General features: G+C 51.2%; 1 protein-coding gene across 1 annotated transcript in view; it reads right to left on the bottom strand.

Annotated features, from left to right (window-relative positions):
* The window catches only part of STK10 (serine/threonine kinase 10), a 116,214-nt gene that overhangs the window by 50,815 nt on the left and 47,009 nt on the right, over nucleotides 1-18,390 (bottom strand). The window contains 2 exon segments of the mRNA XM_030327625.1: nucleotides 7,780-7,929; nucleotides 13,326-13,374. Coding sequence (XP_030183485.1) covers nucleotides 7,780-7,929; nucleotides 13,326-13,374 — 199 coding nt within the window.

Raw genomic sequence — 18,390 nt, 5'->3', positions numbered from 1 at the left:
GGCTTTGCCCCCAGCCCTGGAATCCCACGGGCCTTCCTCCTCAGGATTACAGCACCAGCTCATTAACGGGGAGGCCCCACCACGGCACCCAAGTGACTTCTCTGAATTAGCAGCACGGTCTGCCTCTCCAGAAGGCAGCTTTCCTGCCTCTGCTGTCACGGAGACAGCACCTGGCAGGAAAGCGAGAAGATTCTGTGATCTGAGACAAACTGCTTCATGTTTCTGAGCCTCAGTTTCCTCATCTAGGAAACAGGCATCATATTAGGTAGCCAAATGTGAGGCTGACCAAACTGCTCTATTTTTCTGTTTCCATGTTTATTTTCTTTTGTTTATTAGATACACATGACCACTATAGAAGCCTTTGTTTTCCCATTCATTCCGGTCCATGTTCAGCCTCCCAGACCCGCAGCCTTCACTGACTCTCTCTCTCCTCCCCTACATAACCCTGTCTTTTTCTGGTATTTTCTCCCTCAACCTCGATTACACATTCAGAACTCTGTTCTTGCTTCCGACAGGCTGTGCCAGTCTATGGGGGACAACAATTTGGTTTTCTGGTCAGTGCAAATCTACTTTCCTTCTGGAAAACCATCCAACCCACCCCAACCACACTCTTCCATGGAGAGGACGAGGGAATGGGGTGGGTTAATATTTCCATATTGCTACCTGACCCCTCTTCCTTCTCAGAGAAGCCCTCCTTACTGGACCTTGTCGATTGATCCAGAGGGTCTATGCCCACACCAACGTAGGCCGATCAGAATCCTTCACTGGGATTTTCTTTTTTAATATTTATTTTTGGGAGAGAAAGAAACAGAATGTGACCAGGGGAGGGGCAGAGAGAAAGGGAGACACAGAGTCCAAAGCAGGCTCCAGGCTCTGAGCTGTCAGCACAGAGCCCCGACGCAGGACTCAAACTCATGAACCCTGAGATCACAACTGAGCCAAAGTCAGACGCTTAGCTCACTGAGCCACCCACACACCCCTCACTGGGATTATTAACCGGAGACCTGAAATGGTGAGGTTCCGATGATCAACCTTCAGAAGATGATGCTGGGAAAATTAAAACTAGCCCTAGCCAGATGCTTTGTGGAGGGGGCTGGTCAGAGCCTAACCAACGTGCACAGAAAGGCAGACCAGAGAGAGTCTCAGGAGCGTTTGTGTTCCAGGGTTCAACTGCCCTGGAGGCCCAGCTGATCTCTTCCCCAACACAGAGGCACATTCTCCTGTCTGCCTTCGATCACAGGAGAACGGTTCTCATCATTTGTTGCTACCATAAGGTAATGGTTAAGCACGTGGGCTCTGAAGCCAGATGCGCTGGTCTGAACCCCAGTTGTGCCTCTTACTGGCTGTACGATCTGGAGTTAAGTCAACCTCTTTAGACGCCAGGTATCTCCATCTCCTCTGTAAAATGTTAGCAGTGGTCTTTAAGGACGAAATGAATTACTACATATCAAACACCGGCTCGGTACATGATAGTCATAGTGAAAGAACCAGGTCACCAGCCCGCTGGCTGCAGCAAGCAGGAATTCTGGGTTGGGGGTCAAGGTGGGGGTGAGGGGCAGGTAAGGGGCTCCCGCCAGGCCCACTTGCCTGGCCTCCTATGCATCAAGGGGACTTTGGGAATTAGGAATCCTGCAGTAATCATAACGTGGTAAAGTGACGACAATGCTACAGAAACTACTACTGACTGGTACCCAGGTTCTGGGCTGAGCATTTTGACTTTTAGGCCAGTCTGGACTCCTGCTTAGAATGTGAAAGACTCCAAAAGTAAAATTCTCCTCCCATCTTCAGAGATGCACCACTGGGGAGAGGAACACAGACTCTCCAGAGAAGAGGGAACACTGTCTCTCATAGCAGCGTCTCTGAAATGTCCCTAGGCCCAAGAAGGAAACCTAACGTTTGCTGGCCCCTCTCTGTGTAGATGCTTTTTAAAAAGTGTTTATTTTTGAGAGGGGGGCGAGGGGGAGGGGCAAAGAGAGACAGGAAGAGAGAGACAGAACCCCAAGCAGGCTCCACACTGTCAGCGCGGAGCCCGACACGGGGCTCGAACCCACGAACCCGCGAGATCATGACCTGAGCTGAAATCAAGTGTCGGACACTCAACCGCCTGAGCCAGCCAGGCGCCCCACCTGCAGATCCACGCTGTGTGTGCACGGTCTCACTACACTGTCATACAAATCCTCTGAGATGGGAACTGTTACCACACTCTTGACTTTGAGAAACTGATGCCCAAAAGGGTGAGGTGACTCACCCAAGGTCACCCAAGGTGACGTGGCAGATCTGGGGCCAGAACACGGTTCTTCAGACCGCAGCCTCCACCCCCCACCGAATATCCCAATGGTCTCTGGGCAGCAGGCGTGCTTCCTCTCTCTCTCTCTCTGCGCCTATGGGTTCCCACTGGTCATCAGAAATCACTTCCCCCCACTCAGAGCGGGAGCTCATGCCTTCCTTGGCAATGACCAAATGAGCCTCAGGGAAGTCTGGTATGAACAAGGAAGAAAGCAAAGTGTCTAGCAGCAGAGAAGGACATAACCCTGAGCCTCCCTGTGACAGTACTTTGCATACTTCACCCGACTGGTCCCAACTAACCCTGAGAGGCGATCTACTGTTACACCCATTGCACAGATCGAAGAACTGAGGTTTGGATAGTTACGTACGGTTCTCCGGCTCGAGGTGGCAGAGCCAGGACTTGAACCGTGCCTGTCTGTCTAGAGCCCACGCTCTGCTCAGCTCTCCCTGCTGCTTTTCACTCTATTCCCACTCCACTGAGAAGCCTGGGTGTGGCCCTTGCTTGGGAGAGAGATCTGCTAAGCAACTGTCTTATGCATCCCTGAGTTATATAAGGACATGGGGGAAAGGGGGCCTCAGGGCCCAAGGCAGTCTCGAGAAGCCAGCAAGAGTCAGTCGAGCTGCCACTGTGTCTCCCAGGCCTCCTCCGCTGCTCCGCCAGGCTGCAGATTCCAGGCCCAAGGGGGTTGGAGAATTTTCCAAAACAGAACAACAGGCCCCGGCAGGCGTGCACATCACGGCTCCCAGGGCTCCGTGAAATCGTGTAAATACTCACACTCAACTCTCCCTGCACTTTTTGCCTTTTTCATTGGCTTCCTGGTGTTCTCAACTGCATATGCCAAGTCATTTGGAAACCTGATGCACCCGTCTGCTTCCATCCGGCCCTCTGCTAGGCTCGGAGTGAGATTCTGGAGTCCGCTCAGCGTGTCAGTTCAGTGCCCTCCAGATTTAGGGGGTGTGTAGGGGGAGATGGCAACCGGAGATGGGAACTCCATGGGGACACCTCAGCCCAAGGCTGCTGGGACCCTCCCTCCCTCCCTGCCCCCACCAGGGCCTCTCTGCTCTGACTGGCTGGTCCTGACCCAGGTTTGCTGTGTGCTGCCTCCTCCAAGTGAGAAGTTCTTGAAGGATGGAGCTGAAGGTTTCCCTTGAATCCCTCGGAGCACAAGAGGCTCTCTTCTGCCCCCCCCCCATACTCCCTGAGCCTGAAGGCAAAGGCACTCCCCAACCTGGCCCCTCCCTGACCGCCCACACTCCACCCCTGAATGAGCCCAACCACTGGCAGCTGTGAAGTCAGAAAGACCCGAGTCCCAACCCTGCTACTTCTCCTCCCTCACGGTCTGAACTCAGTGTCTTCATCTATGTTGGGTACAGTCCCTCCCCTCCCCACACTCCTGCCCAGTACCCCCTGGAGTGCAGATTAAATGACCCATCTAGAAAGTGCCTCCTCTGATGGCTGGCATCTAGCGGGTGCTTCATAAACCCAGTTAAGTGTGCATTATCTTTTTTTAATGTTTATTTTTTATTTTTCAGAGAGCATGGGGAGAGGGGCAGAGAGATGGGGGGGGGGGGGGGCAGGATCTGAAGCGGGCTCTGTGCTGACAGCAGAGAGCCCTGACATGGGGCTCGAACTCACGAACCATGAGATCATGACCTGAGCCGAAGTCAGATGCTTAACTGATTGAGCCAACCAGGTGCCCCAATGTGTATTATTTTTATTATCAGTCCCCCCAAAATATTCTGCTGCTCTTTACTTCCATGCCCCTGCCTGCTAGGCTCCCTCTTCCTGGCTTGCCCTGCCCAACCTGGTTTACCTGGCAAATACCTATCCGCCTTTCACAACTCAGCTCAAACTATCCTCCTACCAAAGCCTCTTCTAAACCCACACCTCCAGGCTCAGGTGGAAGAACCGAGCCCCCCCCCCTCCCACCATAAACTCCCCACTCCAGCCCTGATGCTCTCAAGTGTCTCCCCACTGCCTGGGAACTCTGCAGGAGCAGGAAGGAGACCAGAATCTCACTCCCTTCCAGTTCCCAGAGCCCAGCACAGGGCCTGGCACACAGCAGACACTTAAGGAAACAACAGTAATGACAGCTGGCCTTTACAGAGACCTTGTTACACATACACCTGCTTGTAACTGGTATCACAACCTTCCAACAGATGTTTTATTATCATTCGCATTTTACAGATGCGGAAATGGAAAAGCAGGGAGGTTAGGTGGCTTTACCAAGGTCACAGACCTAGAGGCAGACTTGGGATTTGAACTCAGGACTCTCTGACTAGAGTGCATGCTCTTAACCATTCCAGGTAAAAGAAGGAATACGGAGGAAGAAGAGCCACAGGGATGTGAGCTGACCCCCGGAAGGTACCAGGACATAGCACAGGGTGTGACCCTCCCTGCTCACGCCTGGTCTGAGAAACTTTTTCATACTGCTGGTTTCAAGACAGAACCAACCCTACCCTCTGGACAACAGAGCATTTCTAACAAGCTGCCAGGTCAGGCTGCTGCTACCACCAACCATACTTTGGATAGCGAGGGCCAAAAGTGGTGGCTGTCACAGTGGTCCCATCGGTATTGCTGCACGTGGGAGCTTATTAGAAATGCAAGTTCTGGGGCCCCTGAGAAACTCAGTTGGCTAAACTTCCGACTCCTGATTTCGGCTCAGGTCAGGATCTCACGGTTTGTGGGTTTGAGCTCTGCATCAGGCTCTGTGCTCACCGTGTGGAGCCTGCTTGGGATTCTCTCTTTCCTTCTCTCTGCTCCTCTCCCATTTGTGTTCTCTCTCTCTCTCAAAATAAATGAATAAACTTTAAAAAAGGAAGGAAGGAGGGAAGGAGGGAGGGAGGGAGGAAGGAAAAGAAAGAAAGAAAGAAAGAAAGAAAGAGAGAAGGAGGGAGGGAGGGAGGAAAAAGGAGGGAAGGAGGGAGGGAGGGAGGAAGGAAAAGAAAGAAAGAAGGAAGGAAGGAAGGAAGGAAGGAAGGAAGGAAGGAAGGAAGGAAGGAAGGAAGGAAAGAGGGAGGGAGGGAGGGAGGGAGGAAGGAAGGAAGGAAGGAAGGAAGGAAGGAAGGAAGGAAGGAAGGAAGGAAGGGAGGGAAGTTCTTGGGCCCCACCCAAGACAGAAACGCTGGCGTAACACCCAGCAATCTGAGTGTTGGCAGCCCTCCAGAGGACTAAAATGCACTAAGTCTGAGAACCCACTAGAACTGCATCCATTTTGTAAGGCCCAGCCCCACCCTAAGGATCGAAGCGCTCATGGAGGGGAGTGCGGTGATGTGGGCGAGCCCTGGGAAGCAAGCCAGCGGGCCCCGGGGTCAGCCCTGGCTCTGTCCTTACTAGCTCTCTGACCCAGGGCAGGTCCCCACCCTCTGAGCTTCAGAGCCCTCAAAGCAAGGATGCTGGGAGCTGCTCTCCTGTGGCAGAAGATGTGCTAGATGATTGCACTGCACCATTTCTGTTCCAACCCTCATGATGATCCCTGCAGTTCTCCGTCACAGGGACTCAACGCTGGTGCAGTTTCTTGTGGCCATGATGCAAATTGTTCCTTACAGCTACGCAGGTTACCACTAGAGAAAGTACAATAGTGACGTTCCTATGCTGGAAGGACACGGTCGAGGGAGGGGGAGAGGTGCGGACGAATGAGTGATTTAGCCACCAGGAAGGTGTTACTAGAAAAGAGCACGATGAAGTCAAACTGTCTCTCTGTCACTGACAGACAAAACATCTCTCTGTCCGGACACCCTTCCACTGGCAGAGACGTATGCACACGTGATCTGGGAGGACAACCAGTGCCAACTTCTGGAGAATGAGATTGGAGGGACTTCCAGGCTCTCCCCTCCCAACGTTCCTGTACTGTGTAAGTTTTGGATAATAAACATGTATGATTTTCCATCAAACAATAAAAGCCATTAGTTAAGAAACAGCATTACAGGGGCGCCTGGGTGGCTCAGTCGATTAAGTGCGTCGGACTTGATTTCGGCCCGGGTGGTGAGCTCACGGTGGTGAGATTGAGCCCCACATCAGGCTCTGTGCCAGCAGCACGGAGCCTGCCTGGGATTCTCTCTCTCCCCCTCTGCCCCTTCCCTCTTGTGTTTACACTCTCTCTCTCAAAATAAATAAATAAATAAATAAATAAATAAATAAATAAACAAACAAACAAACGAACATTTTTTAAAAAAGGAAATAGCATTATAAGCATATTATTGATCAATGCAGGAGTAAATAGGAAAAGAGTTCAGTGTCATTGGTGGAAATGGATGGGGAAAGAAGGTGGTGGTAGCAGATGAGGTGTGCCTGTGTTATTTTGGTTAAAAAAAAAAAAAGGTATTAAAAAACACAAAGAAATTCTGACACCTGCTACAACACGGATGAACCTCAAGGACATTCTGCTGAGTGAAACAAGCCAGAAACGAAAGCACAAATGATTGCACTTATAGGAGGTCCCTGGAACAGTCAAAATCATAGACAAAATGTAGAATGGAGGTGACCAGGGCCTGGGGGTGGGGGTTAGTGTTTACTGGGGACTGTGTTTCAGTCTGGGATGACGGAAATTTCCTGGAGACAGATGGTCGTGATGGCTGCACGACAACGTGAACGTACTTCATGCCATTGACCTGGACACTTAAAAACTACACTTCAGGGGCGCCTGGGTGGCGCAGTCGGTTAAGCATCCGACTTCAGCCAGGTCACGATCTCGCAGTCCGTGAGTTCGAGCCCCGCGTCGGGCTCTGGGCTGATGGCTCAGAGCCTGGAGCCTGTTTCCGATTCTGTGTCTCCCTCTCTCTCTGCCCCTCCCCCGTTCATGCTCTGTCTCTCTCTGTCCCAAAAATAAATAAACGTTGGAAAAAAAAAAAATTTAAAAAAAAAAAAAAAAAAAAACTAAACTTCAAAGTTAAGGTGATCAATTTTATGTCACATGCATTTTACCACAATCTGAAAAAAAAAAAAAAAAAAAAAAAAAAAAAAAAACCCAAGGAGAGAAGAGACGAAAACAAAAAAAGGTTTGTTTCGACACATACGCCTGACGTCCTATTTTCTACCTGCGAACGGAGGCGGACTCGTCCCTCTGTCCGCCACTCTCACTCAAATTCTCTAGATTAGAAGCAGGAGCAAAAGGGTCAGACCAGCGCCTCCCACAGGACACCACCAGCCTCATGGGCAGATCCCTGGCAAGGGGCCATCCTGGGCGCTGGAGGATGGTGAGCCCCAGATGCCAGGGGTCTCCCTTGTCCCTAGTTGTGACAACCAAGTGTTCCTGGGGGACAAAAATCACCCTCAGTTAAGAACCAGTGGGTGAGACCGAGCCAATGGGAACCATCCTGTGGCCTGGGGCAGGTGGCGGAAAGACCAGCGACATCTCGAGCCGCCATGGGAGTGAGGATCCCACACGCACTCCCTCCTGCCCACAGAGGCCAGGCTGACAACCCCCAGGCTGACAAGCCCCCAGGGCCCCGTGGGGCTCTGCCTTCCTGTCCTCACCCACATACACCCCGTACCCAGCCTGATGTCTCCCTCGAGGGTCATCAGCACATTGCCAGCTTTCAGATCCCGGTGGATGATCCTCTTGCCGTGCAGAAAGTTGAGGGCTTCCAGCATCTGGCGGCAAACCACCTGAATCTGGGGCTCGGTGAGGCCTCTATCCAGCTCTGGAAACAGACAGGGGAACCACTGTCAATGCAGTGCCCACTACAGGCAGCTGAATGTCAAGTTCATGCCAGGTACAAGAAATACAAAAACCCCCACCATTACTGAGCACTTGACCACGTACCGAGTTCATTTCTAAACACTCCACATGTTACCTGTTTTGTCCTCAGAGTAACACTATGGAGCAGGCACAATTATTACCTCATTTTACAGAGGAAGAAGCCAAGGCTCAGAAAGGTCAACATACTTGCTCACGGTCACACAGGAAGAAATGCACCGATCTTAGATTCAAGCCAGCCAGTCTGGCTTTAGAACTCAGGTTCATATCAAGAGGCAAAGATCCATTCTGCAAGCAGACAGTCAGTGACACTTACACCATGTCAGGCTCCGTGCCTGGTGCAGGGACACGGAGAGGCACGTGGATACGGTGAGCAATGCTTGGAACAGAGTGGGATTTGGATGAGGGTTGGGGGCGGACAGGATGGGCAGCAACCCCTTCTGCCTGGGAATTAGGAGGCTCCCCAGGAGAAAGGGGACACATTCAAGCTGTGTCTTGTACGAAGAACAGGTGTTCGAGAGGCGAAAAGGCGAGGCCAGGGCATTCCAGGTCAAGGAAGCAGCAGAAGCAGAGGCCTGGAGGCTGACACGAGCTGGCGTTAAAGAAACATCCGCTGGCTGGTGGTGGTGTTGGAGGAGCGAAGGTGCTGGAAGGTGAAGGGCTAGTGGGAAGGCCGTCATCAAGAGCCTCTTGTGTGTGAGTCAGGGAGAGACAGACACACACACACACACACACACACACACACACACACACACACACACAAAATGTACAACCCTGTGTCTGCTTTTTAGAGATGGCAGGACCCTTCTCTGAGCAGGTGGGGAGCACTAAGAAGGGCATTCCACACAGGGAGCAGAGCACGTGCAAAGGGCCCTTGCTGACTAAAGGGGAAGGATGAGGGGAAAGCGAATCAAGGTCAGAGGTCAGAAGGGCCTGATTTTGCAGGACCTTGCAGGCCATCTATGAGGGTTGCACTTTATTCGAAATGCAATGGGCAGTCCAGGAGAGGCTCGAAGCAAGGCAGAGACCGTCTGATTTTTGCATTTAAAAAAGTCTCCCTCATGGGGTGAGTGAGGAGCTTGCAGGGAGCTCGGTGGCGGGCCATCGTGGCGGTGCAGGAGGACAAGAAGGCGGCCAAGGCTTCGAAGAGGAAGCATTCTCGACTCAACGGGTCAGGGAGGTGGGAACGACAGAAAGTGGGACTGAGTGGGTGTAGGGGGGGAAGGGCGTGAGAAGATTCAAGGTCAACGTCCTGTGCTCACTGCCCCACTGGCCAGCGGGATTATTTAGTTCTTGTTGCCACCAGGCCACCTGTGCTGCAGGGAGCTCCCACTGCCCTGCCTGCTGGGTCCTCCGGCTGCAGGTTCCAGGGCTGGCCGGCCAGGGCACCGCTCCCAGGCCTCCCTCCAATCAGGGCAGTCCTCTCCCATCTGTTTTCCCTGGCCGCGCCTGGCCAGAAATCCTGAAGGACAGATCCCACAGGCTTGGTAAAAAAAAAAAAAAAAACAAAAACCAAAAAAAAAACAAACACACATGCCAGAGCCAGCTGCAATGCCCTGGGAAGCCTGGCCCCAGACCAGGGGTCCTTCTCCGGGATCCACAACCACTATCCCTCCCTGTGGCCTCAGCCTTAACTCTCATGTCCTGCCATCCACAGACAGGGTTAGAGCCTGGGGGAACACCAGGACCACGCAGACTGAGCCTGAACCCAGGTGCTGCCCCTTGCTAGCTATGTGGTTTCTCAAAGGCGCTCCATCCGTCTGTGCCTTCATCTCCCAATCTGTAAAATGGGATGATGGGAATGGACGTAGGCAGGGCCCCAGCGATAAAGCACGTTCACTTCTCAGCACAAAGGACGGCCAATAAAAGGCGATTACTGTTAGGCTGGTCCTGAGATTATGCTGGATTATCTCTGGCCATTTTTTTTAAAGGTCAAACTGTGACCTCTTGTGCCTGATTTATTTGCATAAATGAAATCAGAACAAGCAAAGTGATCATGATGATGATGTTGATGATGGTGGAGATCTCACAGTCATCATTTTCTGAGGTTTTACCAACATATGAGGCCCAGTGTTAGGGACTTGGATGCATTCTTTCAGTTAATCTTCACAATGACCCAACCAGGTAGATATGCCTTATGTAGATAAAATTTATCAACGGTAAAATTCATTTTTGTTTAGGTGTACAATTCTATGAGTTTTGGCAAACGTATATAGTCACATGACCACCACCACGAATTAGATGCAGAATGTTTCGATCACTCCCCCGAACCCGTGTGTGATCAACATTTCAGCCCCACGTCTCCAGCCCATGAGCTGGAGAAATCATTACTTTGATTTCTGTCCCCGGTCTTGCCTTTTTTAGAACGTCATATAATTGGAATCATACAGTATGATAAATTCTTGAGATTAATTTTTGATTACACAGCAATACATGAATATTTTCTTCAGATTAAAAAAATCTGCAACACTGCAGATGAGTCCTACGTCTGTTTGAAACCACAGCTAGTCCCACTCCACCCCCTCTCCTCCGCAGGAGGGCTGAGAGCCAAACGCTGAAGAGCCGGCAAGGCAAGGCCAACTGGATCAGAGCAAACACTGGGTGTTAAGTAACCAGCCTGGCCATACAGTGACACGCTCTGCATATTCCCCCCATCTCGCAAAGGGGCCAGCCCAGCACCCCACAGCTACCCCACAGAGGAACCTAGAAACAGACCTCAGGTCCCTTGGACCCCAAGTCCAGGCTCGTCACTCTATGCAACTGTGCAGGGCAATGGGGAGATGCCGAGGACGGAAAGTGCCTCTAAGCAGGGTCAGCGTCTGTGGGAGAGCCCACCCCTCGTCACACAGCTGCAACCAGTTCTCACCTGGTCAGCTCTCCCCATCCCACCTTCTCTTCTCTCACCCTAATTTCTAGAATGCTGATGGTGAGGCGCCTGGGTGACTCAGCCGGTTCAGCATCTGACTTTGGCTTAGGTCATGATCTCACAATTCACGGGTTTGAGCCCCACGTTGGGTTCTCTGCTATTAACGCAAAGCCTGCTTGGGATTCTCTCCCTCCCTCTCTCTCTGCCCCTCCCACACACATGCTCTCTCTAATTCTCCCTCTGTCTCTCAAAAATAAACATTAGGGGCGCCTGGGTGGCTCAGTCATTGAGCATCCAACTTCGACTCAGGTCACGATCTCACGGTTCATGAGTTTGAGTCCCACGTTCAGCTCTGTGCTGACAGCTCAGAGCCTGGAGCCTGCTTCGGATTCAGTATCTCCCTCTCTCTCTGCCCCTCCCCAACTCGCACTGTCTCACTCTCTCTCAAAAATAAACAAACATTAAAAACAAAAAAAAAGATTCTCTCTTTCCCTCTCCTTCTGCCCCTCCCCTGCTCACTCTCTCAAAAAAAAACAACAACAAAAAAAAAAACAAAACCCACTTGGGATGCCGATGGCAACGGCAATGCTCCTTTAACTGCTGCCACCAACAAGAAGAAAACCACCTGGGACTGGAGCAGGAGAACTGAGAGAGCAGCCAGAGAGTGAGTCTGCCTGCAGGCTAAGCCACAGCCTGGGGTCCTGCCCCAGCTATGAATGAGGTCAAGGACCCAGTAAGTGCAAGGTATGTGTAAATGTCTTTTCCATCTCTGACATTCTCCCCCCACATGAGCTAAGCTGCATACCTGGAGTAGCAGGAGCTGGTAGATGGCTCCCATTCCCCCCCTTCTTTGTGAGTATCTGAACACATGGCCACCAGTTAGAAGACCACATTTCCCAGCCTCCCTTCTAGCTGTGTGCTATTATGTTCTGGCCAATGAGATGTAAATGGAGGTATCATACGGGGCTTCTGTAATGTCTCCTTAAAAAAGTGGAAAGTGTGTTTGTGGAGTTGTCCTACCCTCCCTTCTTCTATCTTGCTGTTCGGAATACAGATATGATTGCTGGAGCTCCTACAGCCACCTTGTCACCATAAACAGAAAGCCAGTATGAGAATGGGACCAACACAGAATAAAGTGGGGCCAAGAGTTGGAGTAGGAAACCATGTTTTTATGAGAACTTGAAAACAAAACAAAACAAAACAAAACAAAACAAAAACTCCTAGATCAAGCTGTGCCTGAAGCTGGCAACCCTTGAACTTTTTAGTTATTTGTGCCAATAAATTCTCCCTCCCGTATCTCCCACCTTTTTTTCCCCCTAAACCAATTTAAAGAGTCCTCTGATCGCCTTATAACCTAGAGAGTCTCAACTCCTACAAGACCACCATTTTTATTTTGTTAAATTCTACCCAGAATGATGAAAATCTTCAAAGGCAGTCTCTGCGGAGAGAAGGAACACCCGAAGTCCGCATCATACGTACTCACATCCATCATTTACCCATCTGACAACTCTGGGAGTGTGGTAAGGGGCTCTGCAAGGAAGGCCAGCATTTCTGTATTTCCAGAAAGGGCCGCCACAAATTCAACATTCCTGAGATAAACTCAGGGGGGAAATACCTTCCTCATAGTAAGAGAGTGGCTGAATAGTTCTACATTGTACTGAAAACCTCCCCTCTCCTGAGCCACCGCAAAATCCTAGGCCTGTCTATCAATGCTCTGGGGCCCCAGACCCTCAGCCTCTCCTCACTCACTGCCCACCAAGCCAGCAAGAGCCAGGCTCCTGTCTCAGCCCTGCTGTGGGACTCTGGGACAGCTCCTTAACCCCTATAAGTGTCAATCTGGTCAGGAAGTCAGATGTGCAACGGACTGAGCTACCCAGGTGCCACTCTGTAAATATTTTTTTAATGTTTATTTATCTTTGAGAGAGAGAGAGAGAGAGAGAGAGAGAGAGCGCGCGCGCGCACAAGCGGGGGAGGGGCAGAGAGAGAGGGAGACACAGAATCCGCAGCAGGCTTCAGGCTCCGAGCTGTCAGCAAAGAGCCCGACGTGGGACTCGAACCCACGAACCGCGAGATCATGACCTGAGCCGAAGTCGGAGGCTTACCAGGCTAAGCCACCCAGGTGCCCCAGAATTCCCACTCTTCAAAGGATCTCCCTTAGGGGTCTCATTTTCACCTCCTCAGGGTGCTGTGGGGTGAGGCAAAGAAGGCCTCACCCATCTTACGGCCAACAAGGCTGGAGGGGATGAGTGACCAGCTCAAGGACATATGGCTTTTTGAATAGGAAGTGTTGGTTTTCTAATGAGCACCCTGCATTCCCTCCAAGAACCCAACCCCATTCCCAAAAGGGGATAGAGCATAAAAGTACTCAAACAGGCCACATGAACTGCTGGGGCAGGGGAGTGCGGAACACCAGTCCTGGACTAGAGCCCTCAAGCCCACCCCAGCACCACTGCACCGGGTCAAGGGACACTCACCCAGCATGATGGCATCCACAGCTCCCCCAGGACAGAACTCGATCATGATCTGCAGAAAACACAAGGCAAAGTAAGAGTGAGCAGGGGTGCACAGCCCACGGGATGGGGAGCACCTCGGGACCCGGCCCCAGCAGGATCAGCCGGCACCCACTGCCCCCGCTCCCTGGCCTCTCCTCATCCTGCCCCGGGGCCTGTCCAGTCTGCACCACCCCCTCTGATCTGACCCCAACCCTCACAGGAGGCTCTGAAACCCAGAGGGGTCCCTGGCCAGTTCATTTTTCAGGGGGGAAAAAAAAGTTGCCACAGAAACCCACAACGGTAGCCAATGGCCTTTTGCCCCCCGCCTGCACCCTCCCTTCTCCTCCCAGCCTGCCCTCCTCCCTTGTCCCCACCTGCCAGCTGCTCTACTTCCTAGGCCCCACAGCCAGGAAGCTCAAAGGACACCATCGCCCACATACAAGCCGGCCAAGTCCTCACGGAATCCTGGCACCTATCTCGCGCCTCTCTCCATCTCTCAGAGGCCAGGGCCCTCGCTGGCTTGCAACAGAACGTCAGGGCCTTGAAGACCAGCCCAGGTGTAGAAACCCAGGCCCAGGAAGGGGATGGGACTGAGCGAGGCCAGATTCTTAAGTGGCAGGTCCTGCACCAGAAAGGTTTTCTAACGCCCCAGGTCATTCTTGCATGCATGCATTCATTCGTTCATCACACACCCAGCAGGGACAGGGCCCAGGAGAACAACCAGACCCAGGCCTTCGAGGGCTGGCTCCCAGCTCAGCGCAGGGGCTGGAGAAGGACAACGAGCGTGCAGATTGCCACTGATGCTGACCCAGGCCCTCCCTCTCTAGCCCTCCCATCTTTGTTCTTTCTCACCCACACTGGGCTCCTATCACATGTGCAAAGATGTTGTTTTTCTCTGAAATTACAGATACAGGTAGGTAGGGAAGGGGGAAGCGTCACAAACTCGAGCAGCCGTTCCTGGAATCTCCTCACCGCTTCCAGCTCCTGGCCCAGCGAAAGTCCCTCCAACCTAGCTGGGCAGAGGCAGGCGCCGTGCCCTGGGGCCAGTCATTCCCCCCCCCCCCCAGGGGAAAGAAAACCTCCGCCATAATCCTCTGGGCCAGAGCAGCTCTCCAGTCAGAGGAGGGAGGAGTGGCCTCACTGTTTCCATGAGTCTCCAGCTTGTGGCAGACCTTCCAGAGGCTTCCTGGCCACGTAAATGTAAGGATGTGGTGATCCGTGGCTGGACCCAGGTCCCAGGCCCGCCGTTCACTAGCTGCAGCCGTGGGCAGGTCACTTCAACAGAGCACATTTTCTCAGCTGGAAGATGGGGCTTGTTGATGCCACTGCACTTAACTGGGCCCCCCCCCCCCCACTGGGCTATATTTTCGGGGGACAAGCCACACCTGGATGCAAGAAACCAGAGCAGGCAGGGGGCTAGAGGTCCCAGATGCTGGGGGTAGCAAGACAGTGCTGGCCCTCCTAGCTTGGCCCTGAGCAGGAGACAGGCTTGCTCCATGCTGTGGGAGGCTCCGTGCTGGGGGAGAGAGCCTCGTAAGGGGACACCGCCAGCTTGCACACCACCTCCCGCCAGGGAGGAAGGACGTGGCCCCTGAAGCCCCTAGGGTCACTCCGATGGTGCTTGGCCTGCACCGCCCCAGGACTTCCAACACTACAGTGACCCTGAATAACAGCCATCAGAGATGAATTAATGTCTTGCAACCCAGAACAGTGAGAAAGAGGTACTTCTTTCTTCCACTCGTTCCTTCATTCACTGCTTCATTTCACCAACCACCCCCCCAACCAAGCTTGTTCCCTGGGGCCAGGGAACAAAGGTGGCCTGGACACAGGCACTGACCTCTTGCACAGCAGCAGATCGTTCTGGTTTTTAATAATTCTCAGCTCCACAGAAGGACAAAAAATCCTACTAATTGCTAGGAAAAGCCCAGCCATGAGAAGCAAACCTTGTCATCGTGCAAAACCGCTTACTATCTGAGCAGCCCGGTTGCTGCTCACCCGACCTCCGCAGGAATGACAGGTCACCAGGCCTTGCCGGGTGGCAGGCACCGGGCTGGGGCTCAGTCAGTATGAACTGTTACTATGGCTCCTTCCTTGAGCTCAAAGGTCTGGGATTTTTTCTCTTGAGACTCCATGAAAGGTATCCTCTCCTTTTATTCAGAAAAAATGCAAACAGGAACAGGGGCCTGCATGCAATTCTACTGAATTTTTGCACACCCTGAAGTCCCCCCACCAAACCCAGGTTAGGAGCCGCAGCTCTGCCTCTGCACCCCTTACTATCTGTGTGGCTCAGGTAATACTAAGGACCACCCAGAGCTACCCTAAGGATTGGATGAGGTGGTGTTTACAAAACAACAGGCCCATGGCTCAGCCGGTTAGGCGGCTGACTTCGGCTCAGGTCATGATCTCGCGGTCCGTGAGTTCGAGCCCCGCGTCGGGCTCTGTGCTGACAGCTCAGAGCCTGGAGCCTGTTTCAGATTCCATGTCTCCCTCTCTCTCTGACCCTCCCCCGTTCATGCTCTGTCTCCCTCTGTCTCAAAAATAAGTAAACGTTAAAAAAAAAATTTTAAACAAAACAAAACAACAGGCCCAGCCTTCCACACAGTGCATGCAGGACAGGCTCAGGCACTGCCCCCTTCTCTAAGGGTGCAGCTGAAAGGTGGTGAACTTGAGTTCCGGTACTGATGGTGCAGCTTAACTGGCTATGTGACCTTGAGTAAGTTACTTCATCTCCCCGAGCCTCAATTTCATCTATAAAATGGCACTAATCACCTCCACCTCCAAAGTCAAGGCAGTTAAAGGAGATTCTCAACACGAAAGCCCAGTAGGAAAGCCACACCGATTAACATGCTCTCCTTGAACCTCTAGCAAACAAAACCCACCAGCAAGTATCACACTTACACCACCTTATTCAGGCTCCCTACAAATCTGTGCCTTCCTAGAACTAAGTCTATCAGCACACCCTCTGTTATTATCAACAGTCAGTATGAGAAGTGGCCAAACCCAGGCAGTTCCTGCATCTGTCAGTGAACTTGTCCCTTACACAATCCCCTTACACAAGACCCCCCCATCCTCTCCAGAGCTCGGCACTAGGAAAGCTTGACCATTCCGCCGATCCGGTTTGCTTCCTCTTCTGCAATTCAAGAGCTCCGTGACCCCACGCACTTCCCTTTTGTAATTTTTTAAAATGTACTGATTGATTGATTGATTGCTCTAGCTGCTGGAAAGTTCTGAGCTTAGCTTTGGTTCTATTCCCGGGAAAAAAAATGTACCAACTTTTTTGGTTCTATACCGAGATTAAACCCGCAACATTCCACAATTTGTATATGGACCCCAATGAAATGTTTTTAAAAGATAATCATCCCGCAGAAGTCTGAAGAAACAACGCTCCTTGGTATTAATCACACATGTGTTAGAGTGATATTCTATTAACCTCTGTGTAAATACTACCTGACTGTACCCTCACATGTGGCAAAATAGGGTTTGTTTTTTCTTCCTTTTTCTTTTTTTTTCTTTTTTTTTTTGGAAGTGTTTTTACCCCCAATTGGTTTTAAAAATTTCACATCTTAGGGAGCCCGGGTCGCTCAGTTGGTTAAGCGTCTGACTTTGGCTCAAGTCATGATCTCACGGTTCATGGGTTTGAGCCCCACGTTGGGCTCTGTGCTGACAGCTCAGAGCCTGGAGCCTGCTTCGGATTCTGTCTCCCTCTCTCTCTGCCCCTCCCCTGCTCAAGCTCGGCCTCTCTCTGTCTCAAAAATAAATAAACATTTAAAAAAATTGTTTTAATAAATAAATAAAAATTTCACATCTTAGTGCCCTGATGGGATGGGGGAAAGAAAAAAAGTCCCTTTCATGATAGTTCTTACTAGGTTCCATTCCATGTGTCTTAACGTTCTACCTTTCACCTTGTCATTGGCAGGGCTGTAGGGGACTTCTACTGGAATGCGTGGGGTTTAATTAACAAAATAATCTCAATTAATAAAAATAACAGAGCAAAAATAAAATAATCATCTTAATACCTTTCGAAGTTACTAAATATGCATGCTTAGAAGATAGAATGGAGGTACATACATCAATGCTCTGGGAAGGATTACAGGTGGTCTATACTTAAATATTTTCCAAATTTTATTCAACAAATATGTATAAAAATATTAGAAATACTTTGTTTTTAATGGGAAGAACAGGCCTAAAATAACCCCTGGCTGTAGATGCATCGATTCCTCTGAAGGAGGAGGAAGTTATCTGTGGCTGTCCACAATTAAAGCTCCAGCAGGCCTGTGTCCACGGTGTCCTGGGATGAAAGAAGGCTCCTTAGGATCAAGGATTCCGCGGTGCATAACTGAAGGCCTCTAAACCCTTACCAAGCCCCAAATCCAGCTCTAAGTACCAAGGACCAACAACTTGAACCCATCAGAGGCTCATCCTTCACACTCCCTTGAGAGCAGCAAGCCACTTGTGGCTCTAGGATTTCTCAGGACCAGGAGAAGTGAGGTTTGTGATCAGTTTAATCCATCGACAACTCTACCAAGGGCTCCACATTGCTAGGCGCAGCAGGGCCATAAATGTAGTATTTAATCAACAAACACTATCTGAGCTCCTAGTCTATAACAAGCCTGGGGACCAGGGAACCAGGAGGAACCAGACACATCCCTGCCCCAAGGCAGAGGCCAGTACAGGCACATGGTGACTGTGTTACCTAGAAGCCTGTAACTATGGAGGCCTTCCCAGAGAAGAGCTGGGTTTTGAAGGGCAATTTTACCAAATGAAGAAGGACAAAGACATTCCAGGTAAAATACAGCAACTGCAGAGGCAGAACAGCAAGGAAGGGTAGGAAGGGGAGAAGGGAGGAATGTTCCAAGGGGTTCAAAAGGGTGAGAAGAGAGCGGGCCACAAAGGCCAACTGGAACTAGAATTCAAACATCTCCAAGTATGAACTTTACCCTGAGAGCTGTGTATGTATGTCTGGAGAAAGGCACCAGAGGGTTTTAATAAGGGGTGTTATAGACAGTTTCTGCTTTAGAGGATCCCTCTGGATATGGTATCTCTAAAG

Source organism: Lynx canadensis, chromosome A1, assembly GCF_007474595.2.
Source record: "Lynx canadensis isolate LIC74 chromosome A1, mLynCan4.pri.v2, whole genome shotgun sequence".
Classification (NCBI taxonomy): Eukaryota; Metazoa; Chordata; class Mammalia; order Carnivora; family Felidae; genus Lynx; species Lynx canadensis.
Note: the sequence above shows the minus strand (reverse complement) of the source record. Positions and strands in the feature narration are given on the sequence as shown.